This window comes from Hyperolius riggenbachi, chromosome 11 (genome assembly GCF_040937935.1).
Source record: "Hyperolius riggenbachi isolate aHypRig1 chromosome 11, aHypRig1.pri, whole genome shotgun sequence".
Taxonomy (NCBI): domain Eukaryota; kingdom Metazoa; phylum Chordata; class Amphibia; order Anura; family Hyperoliidae; genus Hyperolius; species Hyperolius riggenbachi.
The window spans coordinates 197,200,300-197,217,904 of record NC_090656.1 but is presented as its reverse complement, the minus strand read 5'-3'; the positions used below and the strand labels follow the sequence as shown (position 1 = coordinate 197,217,904).

At 45.6% G+C, this 17,605-nt stretch overlaps 1 protein-coding gene across 4 annotated transcripts in view; it reads left to right on the top strand.

Annotated features, from left to right (window-relative positions):
* AGBL2 (AGBL carboxypeptidase 2) overlaps window positions 1-17,605 on the top strand; it is a 182,489-nt gene that overhangs the window by 4,067 nt on the left and 160,817 nt on the right. For all 4 annotated transcript variants that reach the window (XM_068260392.1, XM_068260391.1, XM_068260390.1 and 1 more), the window contains one exon: window positions 16,080-16,143. In XM_068260392.1, the coding sequence (XP_068116493.1) occupies window positions 16,080-16,143 (64 nt within the window). The remainder of the gene's footprint in view (window positions 1-16,079; window positions 16,144-17,605) is intronic.

Genomic DNA, 17,605 nt, shown 5'->3' with positions numbered 1-17,605 from the left:
AAACATCAACAACAAAAAATACATTTTTTTTTAAATTTAGGCCTCTTTTCCACGGATAGTTAAACTGTGTGCTTCGCAAACAGTTACCAGGCAGCAGTGAGTAGTTATCTGGCAGCAGCTAACAGTTACCAGGCAGCAGCAAGCAGCTGTGAGAGTTTGACAGGCATTTCACTGCTTACCAACTGTCCGTGGAAAAGAGGCCTAAAAAATGTGAGATGTTTTGAATCAGCATGATACCATTTATTGGCTAACTTAGGCCTCTTTTCCAATGGACAGTTGATAGGCAGTGAAATGCCTCTCAAGTTCTCACAACTGCTTGCTGCTGCCTAATAACTGCTCACTGCTGCTGCTTGGTAGCTGCTTGCTGAGCACACAGTTCAACTGTCCGTGGAAAAGAGGCCTTAGATGTAAATACAGTGGTTTGCAAAAGTATTTGGCCTCCTTGTGGTTTTCCATATTTTGTCATATTGCTGCCACAAACATGAATCAATTTTACTGGAATTCCGTGTGAAAGACCAATACAAAGTGACGTACACATAAGTAGTGGAACGAAAATCATACATGATTCCAAACATTTAAAAAAAAAAACTGCAAAGTGGGGTGTGCATAATTATTTAGCCCCCTGAGTCAATACTTTGTAGAACCACCTTTTGCTGCAATTACAGCTGCCAGTCTTTTAGGGTATGTCTCTACCAGCTTTGTACATCTAGAGACTGAAATCCTTGCCCATTTTTCTTTGCAAACCAGCTCCAGCTCAGTCAGATTAGATGGACAGCGTTTGTGAACAGCAGTTTTCAGATCTTGCCACAGATTCTCAATTGGATTTAGATCTGGACTTTGACTAAGCCATTCTAACACATGGATATGTTTTGTTTTAAACCATTCCATTGTTGCCCTGGCTTTATATTTAGGGTCGTTGTCCTGCTAGAAGGTGAACCTCCGCCCCAAGTCTTTTGCAGACTCCAAGGGGTTTTCTTCCAAGATTGCCCTGTATTTGGCTCCATCCATCTTCCCTTCAACTCTGACCAGCTTCCCTGTCCCTGCTGAAGAGAAGCACCCCCAGAGCATGATGCTGCCACCACCATATTTGATAGTGAGGATGGTGTGTTCAGAGTGATGTGCAGTGTTAGTTTTCCACCACACATAGCGTTTTGCATTTTGGCCAAAAAGTTCCATTTTGGTCTCATCTGACCAGAGCACCTTCTTCCACATGTTTGCTGTGTCCCCCACATGGCTTGTGGCAAACTGCAAACATGACTTCTTATGCTTTTCTGTTAACAGTGGCTTTCTTCTTGCCACTCTTCCATAAAGGCCAACTTTGTGCAGTGCACAACTAATAGTTGTCCTATGGACAGATACCCCACCTGAGCTGTAGATCTCTGCAGCTCGTCCAGAGTCACCATGGGCCTCTTCACTGCATTTCTGATCAGCGCTCTCCTTGTTCGGCCTGTGAGTTTAGGTGGACGGCCTTGTCTTGGTAGGTTTACAGTAGGGCCATATTCCTTCCATTTCTGAATGATCGTTTGAACAGTGCTCCGTGGAATGTTCAAGGCTTTGGAAATATTTTTGTAGTCTAAGCCTGCTTTAAATTTCTCAATAACGTTATCCCTGACCTGTCTGGTGTGTTCTTTGGACTTCATGGTGTTGTTGCTCCCAATATTCTCTTAGACAACCTTTGAGGCTGTCACAGAGCAGCTGTATTTGTACTGACATTAGATTACACACAGGTGCACTCTATTTAGTCATTAGCACTCATCTGGTAATGTCTATGGGCAACTGACTGCACTCACACCAAAGGGAGCTGAATAATTACACACACCCCACTTTGCAGTTATTTATTTGTAAAAAATGTTTGGAATCATGTATGATTTTCGTTCCACTTCTCACGTGTACACCACTTTGTGTTGGTCTTTCACATGGAATTCCAATAAAATTGATTCATGTTTGTGGCAGTAATAGGACTAAATGTGGAAAACTTCAAGGGGGCTGAATACTTTTGCAAACCACTGTACAAAGTAAGCTTTTGGCTAATAAGCCTTATTAGCTGAAAGCTTACTTTTTATTTATTTCAAAGGCCCCTTTTCCACAGGCGGTTGGACTGTGTGCTCAGTGAGCTGTTACCAAGCAGCAGCGAGCAGTTACCAAGCAGCAGCAAACAGTCGCCAGACAGCAGCAAGCGCAAGCAGTTACCAAGAAGCAGCGAGTAATTACCAGGCAGCAGCAAGCAGTGACCAGGCAGCAGTGAGCAGTTGCCAGGCAGCAGTGAGCAGTTACCAAGCAGCAGCGAGCAGTGATCAAGCAGCAACAAGCAGTTCCCAGGCAGCAGCAAGCTGTTACCAGGCAGCAGCAAGCAGTTGGGAGAGTTTTACAGTTTTTTCACTGCCCATCAACTGCTCGTGGAAAAGGGCCCTTAGGCCTCTTTTCCACGGACTGTTGAATGGTGTCCTCAGCAAACAGTTACCAGGCAGCAACGAGCAGTTTCCAGGGAGCAACAAGCAGTTTCCAGGCAGCAGTGAGCAGTTTGGAGAGTTTGAGAGGCATTTCACTGACTATCAACAGTTCGTGGAAAAGAGGCCTTAGCCAATAAATGGTATTATCCTGAGGCCTCTTTTCTACGGACTGTTGATAGGCAGTGACATGCCTCTCAAACTCTCACTGCTGCCTTGTAACTGCTTGTTGCTGCCTGGTAACTGCTCTCTGCTGCCTGGTATCTGCTTGCTGAGCACACAGTTCAACTGCCCATGGAAAAGAGGCCTGATTCAAAACGTCTTGCTTTTACTGATGGCTAATATGGTACAACATTCTACTGCTTCTATTAAAACGGGAAAATCAATTCTGTAATTTGTATTATGTGTGGCCACCTTAAAGAGAAACTCCAACCTAGAATTGAACTTTATCCCAATCAGTAGCTGATACCCCCTTTTACATGATAAATATAATGCTTTTCACAAACAGACCATCAGGGGGCACTGTATGACCCCTCCCACAAAAAACTCTGGTACCGCGGTACTCTGGGCAAACTGCCACAATGTAACAATGTTCACAGACAGGAATGAGCTGTTTACAGCTGTCTCTAACAGCCAAAACAGCTCGGAGCAGCTACATAACCTGCCCACAGTAAAAATGTCACCATGTAATAAATGTCAGAATGTAAATCGGGGAGAGGAAACATTTTACAACGAGCAAACACTGACTAAATCATTTATACATAATTATGGTAAAAAATGAAGCACTTTTTTTACTACATTATTTTCACTGGAGTTCCTCTTTAACCCATTCGCGTTCCGTGGTTTTCACGTGAGAAATGTTCACCTCCCATTCATTAGCCTATAACTTTATCACTACTTATCACAATGAACTGATCTGTATCTTGTTTTTTCCGCCACCAATTAGGCTTTCTTTGGGGGGGTACATTTTGCTAAGAGCCACTTTACTGTAAATGCATTTTAACAGGAAGAATAAGAAAAAAATGGAAAAATTCATTATTTCTCAGTTTTCAGCCATTATAGTTTTAAAATAATACATGCCTCCATAATTAAAACTCACGTATTGTATTTGCCCATATGTCCCGGTTATTACATCGTTAAAATTATGTCCCTATCACAATGTATGGCAACAATATTTTATTTGGAAATAAAGGTGCATTTTTTCCATTTTGCATCTATCACTATTTACAAGTTTAAAGTAAAAAAAATATAGAAATATTTCATCTTTACATTGATATTTAAAAAGTTTAGACCCTTAGGTAAATATTTACATGTTTTTTTTATTGTAATGGTTTTTTTTTATAATAAACATTTTATTTGGGTAGTTTTGGGAGGGTGGGAGGTAAACAATAGATTTATAATGTAAATGTGTGTTAATTTTTTTTTTTTTTTACTTTCAGTTGTAGTATTACTTTTTGGCCACAAGATGGCGGCCATGAGTTTTTTTACATGACGTCACTCTAAGCGTAACACACGCTTAGAGCGACGCATGGGGAGGTGACAGCCAGAAAAAGCACAGCTTCCGAGAGAAGCTGTCGCTTTTTCAGCGGGGGAGAGGAATCAGTGATCGGGCACCATAGCCCGATACATTGATTCCGTGCATAACAGTTTCTAGGCTAAAATGCACCCAGGGCGAGGGTGTTAAAATTGCGAACCCCCCCCCAGGTCTAGTTGCACTCAGTACAGGTAGCCAGCTATAGGTCCCCCCAGTATATGTAGCCAGGCATAGGTGCCCCAGTATAGTTGCCCCCAGTATAGGTTAGCCAGGTAGGTGCCTCCAGTATAGGTAGCCGGTATAGTTGCCCCCAGTATAGTTTAGATAGGTAGGTGCACCCAGTACAGGTTAGCTAGGTGGGTGCCTCTAATGTAGGGAGTCAGAATAGTTGCCCCCAGCCTAGGTTAGTTAGGTAGGTGCCCCCAGTATAGGTTAGTTAGGTAGGTGCCTCCAATATAGGTAGCCAGTATAGTTGCCACCAGTATAGGCTAGGTAGGTAGGTGCCCCCAATACAGGTTAGATAGGTAGCCCCCCCCAGTATAGGTTAGATTAGGTAGGTGCCCCCCCCCAGTGTGGTTAGAGTAGGTAGGTGCCCCCAGTATAGGTTAGCATAGGTAGGAGCCCCCCAGTGTGGTTAGATTAGGTAGGAGCCCCCCCAGTGTGGTTAGATTAGGTAGGTGCCCCCCAGTGTGGTTAGATTAGCTAGGTGCCCCCCAGTATAGGTTAGATTAGGTAGGTGCCCCCCCAGTGTGGTTAGATTAGGTAGGTGCCCCCCAGTATAGGTTAGATTAGGTAGGTGCCCCCCCCCAGTGTGGTTAGAGTAGGTAGGTGCCCCCAGTATAGGTCAGATTAGGTAGGTGCCCCCAGTATAGGTCAGATTAGGTAGGTGCCCCCCAGTGTGGTTAGATTAGGTAGGAGCCCCCCCCCCCCAGTGTGGGTAGATGAGGTAGGTACCCCCCAGTGTGGTTAGATTAGGTAGGTGCCCCTCAGTATAGGTTAGATTAGGTAGGTGCCCCCCAGTATAGGTTAGATTAGGTAGGTGCCCCCTAGTATAGGTTAGATTAGGTAGGTGCCCCCAGTATGGAGGGGGGAGCCGCGAGGAGGGCAGCCCGACCTCTCCCACCCTTCCTCCGTGCTCCCCCCTCCGAGTTTGACTGTCACTGAAGGTAAGCGCTGTCACCGCTGTGTAGGGAGGGAGGGGCAACTCACCTTCCTGGATCCAATCGCAGCCGGTCTCCTCTTCTGTCTTCTCTTCATAGCCGCTGATACACACGCTGCTCCCTGTAGCCGGAAGCAGCGTGTGTATCAGCGGCTATGAAGAGAAGACAGAAGAGACCGGCTGCGATTGGATCCAGGGAGGTGAGTTGCCCCTCCCTCCCTACAGAGCGGTGACAGCGCTTCCCTTCAGTGACAGTCAAACTCGGAGGGGGGAGCACGGAGGGCGCCCGCGGCGAGGAAGGGTGGGAGAGGTCGGGCTGCCCACCCTAACTCAGATTAATGAAAACAATATACGACCCTTAAAGTTTATCTTAAGTCCCAGAGACTTAGATACTTGTCTTCTGCTCGCCATGCGCGGTACACATGCCCCCGTTGCCAGCCATTAGAGCTCAGATTGGTGAATGGGAACATGTGTTCCCAAAGCCAATCCTGATTCATGAATGTTCACTGTCAAAGTGAGGTGATTTAAAAAAGAATAAATTGTTAAGTTAGGGACTTAGCTTTTTGTATGTGTGCCATTAGGGTATATTATTGTTATTTTTGCAAATTGGGTTTGTAATTACTTATAGAGTACAGTGACAAAACCAAAAACTCAAAATGAAAAAATACACCAATATTTCTCCCCAAAATATTGTCACCATGCATTGTATTAGATATATTAATTCAGTGTTGTGATAACCAGGACAAATAGACAAAAAAAATGTGTGCGTTTTATCTACAGTAGCATTGTTTATTTTCAAACTATAGGAGTTGAAATTGTATAAATGGTGTATTTTTTTCCTTATTTTTCACTTTTAATTGCAGAGAACATAAATTAATTACTAAAAAAAAAAAACATCGCCTATAAAAAGCCTAATTTGTGGCAAAAAAAGATAAAGATCATTTAGGAGTGAAAACTAGTGATAAAGTTATTGGCGAACGAATGGGAGGAGCGCTGAAATGTGAAACTTGCTCTGGTCCATATGAGGAAAACAACACAGAAATTTGGTTTATTGTGATAGCTATAATTAGCAGTGATAAGGAAGGAAGAAGATCTGCAGACTCTTGCTGAGTAAAGGTCCGTACACACGCCGGACTTTAGGCAACGACGGGTCCGTCGTTGCCTCCCGCTGGGTGGGCGTGCCAGCGACAGTCCGGCGTGTGTACGCTCTGTCGTCAGACGGCTGTTTCTGAGCGATCCGCCGGGCGGATCGCTCAGAAACAGCCGTATCAGTCTGACGACAGAGCGTACACACGCCGGACTGTCGCTGGCACGCCCACCCAGCGGGAGGCAACGACGGACCCGTCGTTGCCTAAAGTCCGGCGTGTGTACGGACCTTAAGGGCGCATTGTAAGCCCGACACTGTTGATACTGTGTGGCCTAGCTAACTGGACCCTGCGCTACTTAATACTATGCATTTGGGGTTTCAGATTGTTTGGACTTTATTTCTATAATTAGAAGTTATGTTGGGGAGCTGCTACCAATCTAAGAACTGTAAGAGTCTATAGATACTCATTAGTGATACAAAAACATATAAAAAATCAATAACTTTACTAGTACTGCAAGAGGTTTTGTTGCCAGATTGGTCTTGTGAACTCATCACATCACATTACTATTGCTACAGTAAATGAAGTCCAGTGTTCTCCATGCAGTGTAGAATTGGAAACAATAGAGGAATAGTGTATTGAGATCTTGATAGAGGGGGTATTTTGAGAATATAGGGGAAACATAATAGATGCACTTGTTAGAAAGAGGTAGCGAATGCACTTATTATATGGGAGATATGGCTGCATTGATCATGGCTGATCATAGAGGACATAGACCCTTATCCATTTTTTATCCTAGGATAGGGCTGTTCAACCCCAGTCCTTGTGGCCCTATCCCTGCCAGTGTTTAGGATGGACTGAGAAATGGAGAAATGAGTTCTACGTGATGAGCCCCACCCCTCCTGATTTAGTCCCATCAATTAATTTAAGTCATGCCAAACATGAGTGAAGACTTTAGCCCTTGAGGACTGGAGTTGGACAGCCCTGTTCCAGGAGATTATTTCATTTGGTTTAAAATAACTTATCAAAATTATTCTGAGTATTTTCTTGCTTGCTGGGCATTTTCTTGATAAGATGTGAAAATATCACCTAGGGGAAAAGTTAGGAGAAACGGTGATTAGGATCAGAATCAATTTTATTTTGCCAAGTAAGTTTGCACCTACAAGGAATTTGTCTTGGCAGTTGCTTAACAAACACAAACAAAAACAATACAAGGACAGACAGTGTGTATATTACAAGTCAACAAGACATTATGCAAGTATAGTGTTGATGTGCTGATTACTTTCAAGTCCTAGCAGCTCTAGCGGGGTTCTGCATTTAGTATGGCTACCGCTTGAGGGAAAAAATTGTTCCTGTGTCTAGAGGTTTTGGTAGCGATTTGACCGGAATCTTACTCCTGAAGGCATGCGCTGGAAGATGGAGTGAGCTGGGTGAGAGGGGTCAGAGGCAATTTTAGTTGCTCTCTTTCTGCACCTGCTAGCGTAAAGATCCTGCAGGGAAGGTAAGCTACAGCCAATTATCCTTTCCGCTGTTCGGATGATGCGCTGCAGCCTCACCTTTTCTAATGCTGAGCAGGAGCCGAACCATACAGTCATAGATGATGTTATGGTGGATTCGATGATTGCAGTGTAGAACTGCACCATTAAATTTTGAGGTAGGTCAAACTTTTTCAGCTGCCGTAAATGGTACATCCTCTGTTGCGCTTTCTTGACAATAGTGGCAGTGTTGTCCCATTTTAGGTTGTGTGAGATTGTGGACCCAAGAAACTTGAATGGCTCTACCTGGGTTATTGTGGATCCATTTATGGCTAAGGGGAGGTGCTGGGGGAGAGATCTCCTAAAGTCTATGATCATCTCCATGGTTTTGAGAGCATTTAGTTCCAAGTTGTTGCTGCTGCACCAGGAGGAAAGCTGTCCCACCACATGCCTGTATGCAGACTCGTCCCCGTTTTGTATGAGACCAATTACTGTTGTGTCATCTGCACACTTCAGAACCTTAACAGATGAATCTGTGGAGATGCAGTCATTGGTGTAAAGTGAGTAGAGCAGTGGGGAAAGCACACAGCCCTGGGGAGCACCAGTACTGACTGTCAGAGGCTTGATGTGTGCTTCCCAAGTCTAACATGCTGTCTCCTGTCAGGCCTATATACAGTATTTCTAAAGTTATGGGGGGGGGGGGGGGGGATCATGGTTGTGTCTGTTATAGGGTGGATTATGCCTGTACTAGCTATGAGACAGGGGTGGGGTAAAATTCATACATACATGCGGCTCACTTCAGACCTTTGTCTCCCTCGCCATCCTCCCAGGCCGCCTCGATCCTCCACTGGGGTCCTCTGCAATGTCTCCAGTTAGGGCCAGTCGGCCCATGCGCAGTTTGGCGACTCGTTCACCCCGATTGCGCTCCCAATGCTGGGAGCATTCTGCATCTGCAGAGTAGTACTAAACAGGCACAGTACACTCCTGGAAAGGGGAACGTGATGGGGGGGGGGGGGGGGAGGCGTGCGCACGGCAGAGCCGTGCATGCGCAGTATGCCCTGACTGGAGAAATTCCAGAGGACTCTAGCAGAGGATTGAGGCGGCCCAGGAGGACGGCAAGGGGGCCAAAGGTCTGAAGGGTGCTGAAGGAAGCCCAGGTATGTATGAATCCCCCCCCCCCCGCTGTCTAAGGTTACCTTTAATGTTTGCAATGGGGTCCTTGTTGTCTAGCTACGTTACTAGTTGTAGCTGTATGGATTTGAATCACTTCAGTACAGTATTTGGCTTCCAGTTTCTACCTATTGAATATGAAGCAATTACTAATAATCTAGACATACGCCCAGTGCAAACAGGACCTGAAAGACTTGCAGCTTAGTTGTGCACACAGTAATAACTTAGTAAACTGTGCTTATTGAATCTGTGTCTTTAGATCACACACAGGTTATTTATTGTATTCGTTTTTGTGTGCAGAGCTTTGTCTCCGGAGACCTTCTTGTTTATGTGTTTCCAAGTTGGGTGTTCATTGCTGGCATTGTCATTATTACCCAGTGTTTGTAAAGGGGACAAGTATGTTTCAGCTTTGACATAAGCCTGCTCATAGAGCATAGCTCCCAACTGTCCTTCTTTCGGAGGGACAGTCCCTCTTTGGGAGCCCTGTCCCCCTGTCTCTCTTTATTCCCCATTTGTTCCTCTTTCAGGACTGATGTACAGATCTATGTAAATATATGTATTTTTCTACTGAAAAACGTGTTTAATTGACTCTAAACTTTTATTCCCAGACTTCAAATTGATATATTTTTTATTTTAAAATGTTAACATGAAGAAAATGGACCAAGATAGAAAGGGCCAGTGTGGTTTTGAGTTATAAAACAACAATTTTTCTTATGAAATCTCTATAGTGTGCATGATTAGGGGTGTGTGTGGCTTAAAGGGAACCTAAACTGAGAAGGAGTTGGATTTTTCCTTTTAAAATAATACCAGTTGCCTGACTCTCCTGCTGATTCTAAAGGTTCGTATACACGTCCGATAAAGATCGTTCGTTACGAACGATTCGTGACGTTTACACGATATTCAAATTAGACTGAAAAGATCGTTCGTAATGAACGATTGTGTACACACGTGAACGATATAAGTATAAAGTACTGAACGACGAACGATAAAAAAATGCGTGCGCAAACGGAAGTGACGTTATGACAGGCAATAAGAACATGCGTTATCGGACGATCTTTGTACACACTGCAACGATTGAACGATTATCTTTCGAAAAAATCCGCCGGGTTGGATCGGTCCGATTGAACGATAACGATCGTTATCGTTCACAAAAACGATCGTTCACACTTTTTGAACGCACGATTATCGTTCCGATTGTCGTTATCGTTCGTTTTTGAACGATCGTTATCGTACGTGTGTACTCAGCTTAAGTCTAATACTTTTAGCCACAACCCCTCAACAAGCATGCAGATCAGGTGCTCTGACTGATGCCAGACTGGATTAGCTGCATGCTTGTTTCAGGTGTGAGATCCAGATACTACTGCAGCAATATGATCAGCAGGACTACCAGGCAACTGGCATTGTTTAAAAGGAAACATCCATATCCCTCTCAGTTTAGGTTCCCTTTAAGTGTCCCTCTTTCTGATTTCAAAAAGTTGGGAGGTATGATAGAGTGTGATCATCCACCGCAAAATCATGTACAAATATTACTAATTGCCCTTTAACCTCCTGAGCGTTACGCCGCTCAGGGGGTTTTGTTACTTTTTGCCCGATTTTGTAATAATTGTGCCTAATGGCTATGAACCCTCTGGCTAGCACTAGGCTAGCTAGAACAAGTCTCCGGCACCCCCCGATCGCCGCCGCTCCCCCGTTACCCAGCCTGGATCCAGCAATCGGCTCAGCCTCCCGGGACACCTCCGGTCTTCACTATGGGAAGGATCGCAGATGACGTCATGCGCAAACCCAATCCTCACCATAGAGAGACCAGAGCTGTTCCAGGAGGCTGCGTGATCGCTGGATCCAGGGGGGTAACGTATAAATGGGGGGATCGGCGGGGATCAGGGGGAGCTCTTACTAGCTAGCCTAGTGCTAGCTAGAGGATTTATAGCCATTATGCACAATTATTTATTTATGGGGGACTCCTTGGGCCACAGAGTGGTATGCCGGACACAGTGTCGGGCATACCGCTAAGGAGGTTAAATAAAATTTGTAACATCCCTGTGGGGCACTTACCTCGGGAGGGGGAAGCCTCTGGATCCTAACGAGGCTTCCCCCGTCCTCCACTGTCCCGGTAATCCAGCGCTGCAACCCCAAGAACAGCGGGGAGGTACATATTTACCTACCACAATCCAGTGCAGGTGCAGTAGCGGCTCTTCGTTTGGGCTAAGGCAGAAATAGCCTAGACCGATCGTAAAAAAGGGCTGAGGAGCTTTTGCAGAAAAAAAGCGCTGCCAAAGGAGCCCATTATAAAAGGCACGATTAGTGGCTAAGAATGGAAATTTCGGAGGGCCACTGTGAGAATCCGCTCAGCTGCCTGCGCAGGCAGGCAGCCTTTTGACCATTGTTTAGGTTTGCTTGCTGCAGGACTCTGGAAAGGAGACCTTCTGTCAGTTGTGCAGCTTGTGTTGCTGAGGGATTTGCATACATTAGTCATGCAAATCCGTTACCTGCCTTCTTTTGATGACTGGCACTATAAAAGCATTCTGCTCCCAGAATGCTTTGCTGGACATTTCCCTTCCATGGTCTGTTCCTGATGGACACTGCTGGAGTGTCAGCCATTGCTATCTAGTATAGTTAATTCCTGGGGGTTGCTTTAGGCTCCCCTTCTAGTCCAGTCAGGTTGTATTATCTGTTTTGCCTGTTCCGTCTGTCTTGTGTTTGGATCGTACAAGCCCTAGCGTTAGCGGCTGTGGATCCTTCTGATTGAGTCTGGAGTGTAGGTTGGAACAGCGGTTGTTTTTGCCTACCTCATCTGTTCTGTCTGCCGTGTGTTTGGATCGCACTCGCCCTAGCGCTAGTGCTGGGGATCCTTCTGTTCTGTCTCCTGGGATCGCGCTAGCCACTTTTCGCTAGCGCTGGGGATCCTTCTGTTCTGTCTCCTGGGATCGGGCTAGCTACTTTTCGCTAGCGCTGGGGATCCTTCTGTTCTGTCTTCTGGGATCACGCTAGCCACTTTTCGCTAGCGCTGGGGATCCTTCTGTCACTTGTCCCTGTTTTCGTGTGTCTGTCTTGTCTGCTGCGCTTGCTGGAGGCTCGGTGAGGTAACCGTTAAGCAAGCGCTCGCGTCCTCTGTTTCATGTTTGTCTGTTAATGGTTAGTTAGGCGTGCTTGTCTCTATTGTGCTTATCACGTGGAGACCGCGCATAACCGCGTGCACTGTTGCGAATGAGTGCGGTGTTCGCGGTTAGCTAGCTTTTGTTATTTTCCGTATTTCCTTATTGTATTATTTGCTGTGCCTTTGCTACTCTCGTGCTCCGCCTTGCTGTACCTTGTGTCACGTCTGGCGATTGCACCTCTCGCGATCGCGTTCCTGCTTCTTATCTGCTGTGGTGTGTGCACAGTCGCGGGTTGGCGACTAATTTTATGCACACACACACAATCTGTCTCTGTGCTCACTCTCAATCGCTTCTCTTGCGATTGCGTTTCTTCCCTTCGTACAATTCCTGTCTGGCGTGTGTGGTAGGGCAGAGGAGCTGTTCCTCTGCACTCCACAGCTCCACCTGCCGACAGGAATTTCCCTCTGCAGGTGCATAGCACCTAGTCTGGGTGTCCTCAATTATACGCTTGTGGAGGAAATCCGCCGCGTCAGCGCACGTCTGGTGCGCTGACCACGGAGACGATTCCGCAATCGTTACAGCCACTTTGATTTGTGGCAATGAAGTGATGTTTGGGTGTCTGGAGGCATACATATTGCACGGCCATCGGTGAGTTGGGTGCCGGGAGAGCCGATGACGACGACTCTCCCTGCTACCGCAAGACTACCCTGCGGCGTTAAATACTATTCCCCCTCCAAGTCGTTGCAACTTGGAGGGAAATGTAATTCGGGGTCCGGCAACTGCCAGAGACCCAAATTACCGTTACGTGCCCCGTGCAGCATAACATTGCTGCTATGGGGCTCCTGGTTTGGGCGCCAAGTGGTGAGTTCCCTGCGCCCAAACCACCTTCTTCGGCCTGGAGGCACCCGATAATATAGAGGCTTCAGATGCTTCATGTTAATAAAATTACATACCCGACTCCCAAATTCCCCTTCTTTGCCGCAAATCACGGCTCTGTGGTGGGGAGGCTAAGGTTTAGGCACCACCGGGGGAGGGTTAATGTTTAGGGGACATAATTGGGGGGGGGGGGGGGTATGGGTTGGGCACCAAAAGCCGTTATTTGAGGCAATGAGAGTAAAGTTGGGTGCAGGGAGGCACCCGATAAAATAGCGGGTGCTGACCCTTCCCACTATGTAAATTGCGGCTTTGCAAAGCCCCAATTGGCATAGCAGTAGGACTTGGCGCCAACTATTTGATCGAGTGTATTCCTGATCCCAACTTTACTCTCATTGCCGCAAATCGTAGCTCTGCGGCGGGGGGAAGGTTAAGGTTTAGGCACCACCAGGGGGGTTTAAGGGTTAGGCATAGGTAGATGGACGGTTCTGTGTTAGGCATTGGGAGAGGGAGGGTTCTGTGTGTGAGAGAAGGGTTAGGTTTAGTCGTAGTCAAATAGCGGAAAAGATTATCTATATTTTACTATCAGAATTCAGTAAAAGAATATTGGTAATTTTAATTATGTTCTACCAGTGGCAATCCCCTGCGCCTTTTTTTCCAGGTGCCTTTTTTAATGTATGCCAAATTATCACTACTCCACCACTGTGCTTGACAGTTGATGTGAGGTGTTTGTGCTGATATGTGTTTGGTTTTCACTACACTTGGCACTGTGCATTAGAAGCAAACATCTGCACTTTGATCTTGTCTGTCTGTCCAAAGGACATTGTCCCAGAAGTCTTTGTTCAAGCACACACAACCTTGCTGCCATGTTGTTTTTATGCTGGTACACAGTATGAGATTTTCTGGCAGATTATTTCCAACATGTCCGATCTGATTTCCGTCCATTTTCCGTTCACTTCAATAGGAAATCGATTGGAAAATGCTCGGAAATCGATCAAAAATCAGATCGGACATGTTGGAAACAAAACGATTGGACAGTAAATGTGCCAGAAAATCTCAGTGTGTACCTAGCATTAGAGAAGAGGCTTTCTCTTGGAATTTATACCAAACAAGGTGTGTGTGTGTGTGTGTGTGTGTGTGTGTGTGTGTGTGTGTGTGTGTGTGTGTGTGTGTGTGTGTGTGTGTGTGTGTGTGTGTGTGTGTGTGTGTGTGTGTGTGTGTGTGTGTGTGTGTGTGTGTGTGTGTGTGTGTGTGTGTGTGTGTGTGTGTGTGTGTGTGTGTGTGTGTGTGTGTGTGTGTGTGTGTGTGTGTGTGTGTGTGTGTGTGTGTGTGTGTGTGTGTGTGTGTACAGCCACAGCAGATCTTGAAACGACGAGTGATGGACAAGTCCATCGTCCTTACAATTAGTGCCCCACTGGACCTCGCTACATGCTGGGTCACGCAATCGTCCCAGACCTTGTACTAAATAATTCAGCTCTGCCCTGCATTTGTAAATTGATGGTTCTGTGCACTCCTCCACTCACTGGTACCTTTTCAGCGGTCCCAGGTCCTACAGACTAACATTAAGTGCACATGCACGAACCAGTGGAATTAGTAAGAGGAATCTAGTACCAATGCAGATACTAAGCAGCAAAGCAAGCCTATCTCCTGGCAGACAGCAGGGATAAGAGGAGGTTGCTCACCCCAGTATACTACAGAAAAGGCAGCAGTGACCAGTGAGCAATCCAGGACACCGGCCCTGCTTTGTTTTGTTTTTCAGGCTTGCATGACCTTTGATAGGGTACAGATTAGCCATGTGGATATTGCACAGTATCATCTTGGGTTAGAACTTTCATCTTGCAGCGCTAAACTACCATGTTCAATTCCCAGCTCAATATCTGCGTGGCCATATACCTGTCAATCTGCCCTGATCCAATGTGATCAGAGAGGGATCTATTGCATGTCTACATGATTTTCATCAGATTTCACCATTAAATCTATTTATTGGAAATCATCCCAGCACTGCTGCCTGCCCGGGCCCCCCCCCCTCCCCCCCCCCAGTGTATGTGTGTCGTCTTTAGCTCCCACTAATAGTCCCCCCGGTGAGTGTTAAAGGCTCACCTGTCATGCCGGTGTCTGGTCAAATCCGAATTTGTCACCACGAATGGCTGTACCATGTGACGCTGGCACATGAAGTGATGCTAATATATGCGTTGGTGTCATGTAGTACCGGCGCTCACAATGACAATTCAAAAAAACACCAGACAACAGAGGAGGTGAGGATTTTTGCGCCAGCGTGACAGGTGAGCATGCAACACCACCGTCACCACCGTTCTGGGGGCGGGATACATACACTTGGAGGGGACTACTCCCGAGGGTCCATCGATTGTCTGGAAACTGATTGCCATTGCTAATGTGCACCTGATCGAGCCCTTGCAATCAAGATTTTCCAGCATGCCCCACTGATCCTTTCGACTGATTCTGGCCAGAAATCGATCGATCGGGTGGCCATATTGCAGCATCGATATCTGCCAGATTTGATCATTTTGATCGAATCTGGCCGGATATCGATTCCAAAAATCTAGTAATGCATGGATGCCCTTACTCAATAAGGTATAACCTAGTTGCATAGCTCCCAATTGTGCCTCTTTTGGAGGGACAGTCCCTCTTTGGGAATCCCCTCTGTCCCTCTTTCTATCTCATTTGTCCCTCCTTCAGGACTGATGTATGGATCTGTGTTAATATGTATTTTTCTACAGAAAACTGTGTTTACTAACTGTAAACTTTATTTCTATTAATTAAATTGATATACTTCTTATTTTAAAATGTTAAAATTAAGAAAAAATAATGAGAAGAGAAAGGACCAGTGGTTTGAGTTATAAAATTACATCTTTTGATTCTGAATTCTTTAGGATATGCATGGCAAGGGGTGTGTTGGGGGCGTGGTTAGAGGTGTGATGAGGCATGGCTTAACATGTCCCTTTTTCTTTACTCAAAAAGTTGGGACGTATGTACCGTAGTTGGCATTCCAAATAGGCCCTTAGATATTGTTAATAGAGGTCTGTTTTAAATTAGTATTTCTTTTTTCCACCTGTTTCCGTGTTGTATTATTGCATGAAAAGTACAAATGTCATTGTAATATTCAATGCAATAATAAGACTAAAAGGGATAGAATTGGTCACTGCTTATGATGTTTGGGATGTGCTGTGCTTGAAGTTTGGCTGTACAGAGATGCTCTAATATCAAACCGTGTTTTTTCCAGCTCCTGAGGGACCCATATGACAGCTTTATGCAACGTCACCTGAGATACTATGGGTATTATAAAGGTAATTGCACACCTAATGCACCTGTTTATCTTGCTTTATCTCAATCCAGTCCTGTGTAACGCCAGTCGCAGAAATGATACAATATGGTATTCAGTATAGTTAAGCAGCCAATACATAGAACTGTTTTGTTTAGATGCTGTAGTCCAAATACTGCTGTATAGAAGGTTGTATCATGCCTGTTGACCAAAGATTTTCCATGAGTAGGTCAGGCAGGTCAGAGGACTTTGTCTCATCTGTTTGTGTTTACATTAGCCCTTTGTACTAGTAGAGACTTTCCTTCTCTTCCCTTTACTGGCACAGTAACACTCACACAGGTTTACCTACTGGATAAGTTATTATCTTTATCACAAATGAAACATCAAGGGAACATCTGCAAGGTTCGCCCTTTCTTGACCTCTGCCACCACCAAACTCCTCATCCATGCCCTCGTAATTTCCCGCCTTGACTATTGCAATGCTTTTCTGTCTGGTCTCCCTATGACCTGAATTGACCCACTGCAGTCCGTCATGAATGCAGTGGCCAGAATTATCCACTTCTCCCATCGCTCCACCACGGTGGCTCCCCTCTGCAAATCCCTCCACTGGCTTCCTATCCAGTCCAGAACCAGATTCAAGATAATGTGTCTGAGCTACAAATCTGTCCACAAAACCTGCCCAACCTACATTTCCAATCTTACCCAGAGGTACACACCTAACCTCTCACTCCGCTCCTCCAATGAACTTCGCCTGACTGCACCCCGCATCACCCAATTTCATGCATGCCTCCAGGACTTCTTAAGAGCTGCTCCAACACTATGGAACTCCCTACCTCCCCCCATTAGGGTTTCCCCCTCCTTCAGCATTATCAAGAAGGCCCTCAAAACTCACCTTTTTACTTTGGCCTACCCCCCCTTACTAGTGCTCTAAATCCAGAGCTGAACTCTGGTCCCCTACCTTTTGTGTCCCCACCTCTCCCTCTAAATTGTGAGCCTTTGGGCAGGGCCCTCCTCCTTATGTCTCCTACCTGTTCACGCACCTCCATTACCGTACACCCATCCTATGGATCCAAGTGAACTCTTGAGTGAACTGGACTTGCCTAATCTCCATGCTCCCATCCAGTGACTGACTAAGCATTACCTTGTACTCGTGCTGTGTGATCTGTTTTTTCTTGTATTCCTCTATTGTCTTATTGCTGTCACCCCTAAATATTGCCTGTAATTTTAACTAATGTACAGTGCTGCGTAATATGTTGGCGATTTATAAATAAATAAGGGAGAGTTGGGAAAAAAAAGGCGGTGCTTGCTGCAGTGTCTCCCTGTATGCTTTTATAGTGAGGTCACCCCGCTTAGCAGCTGTACACTATGCTGTATACCCGCTGGTCATCCGATATGTCACAGTTTACAGCCAGGAATATAATAAAGTTATTGAAGTTTTGAAATAGTCTTCCTATTTTATACTCTTGGATACTGGCTGTCAATTTTCTT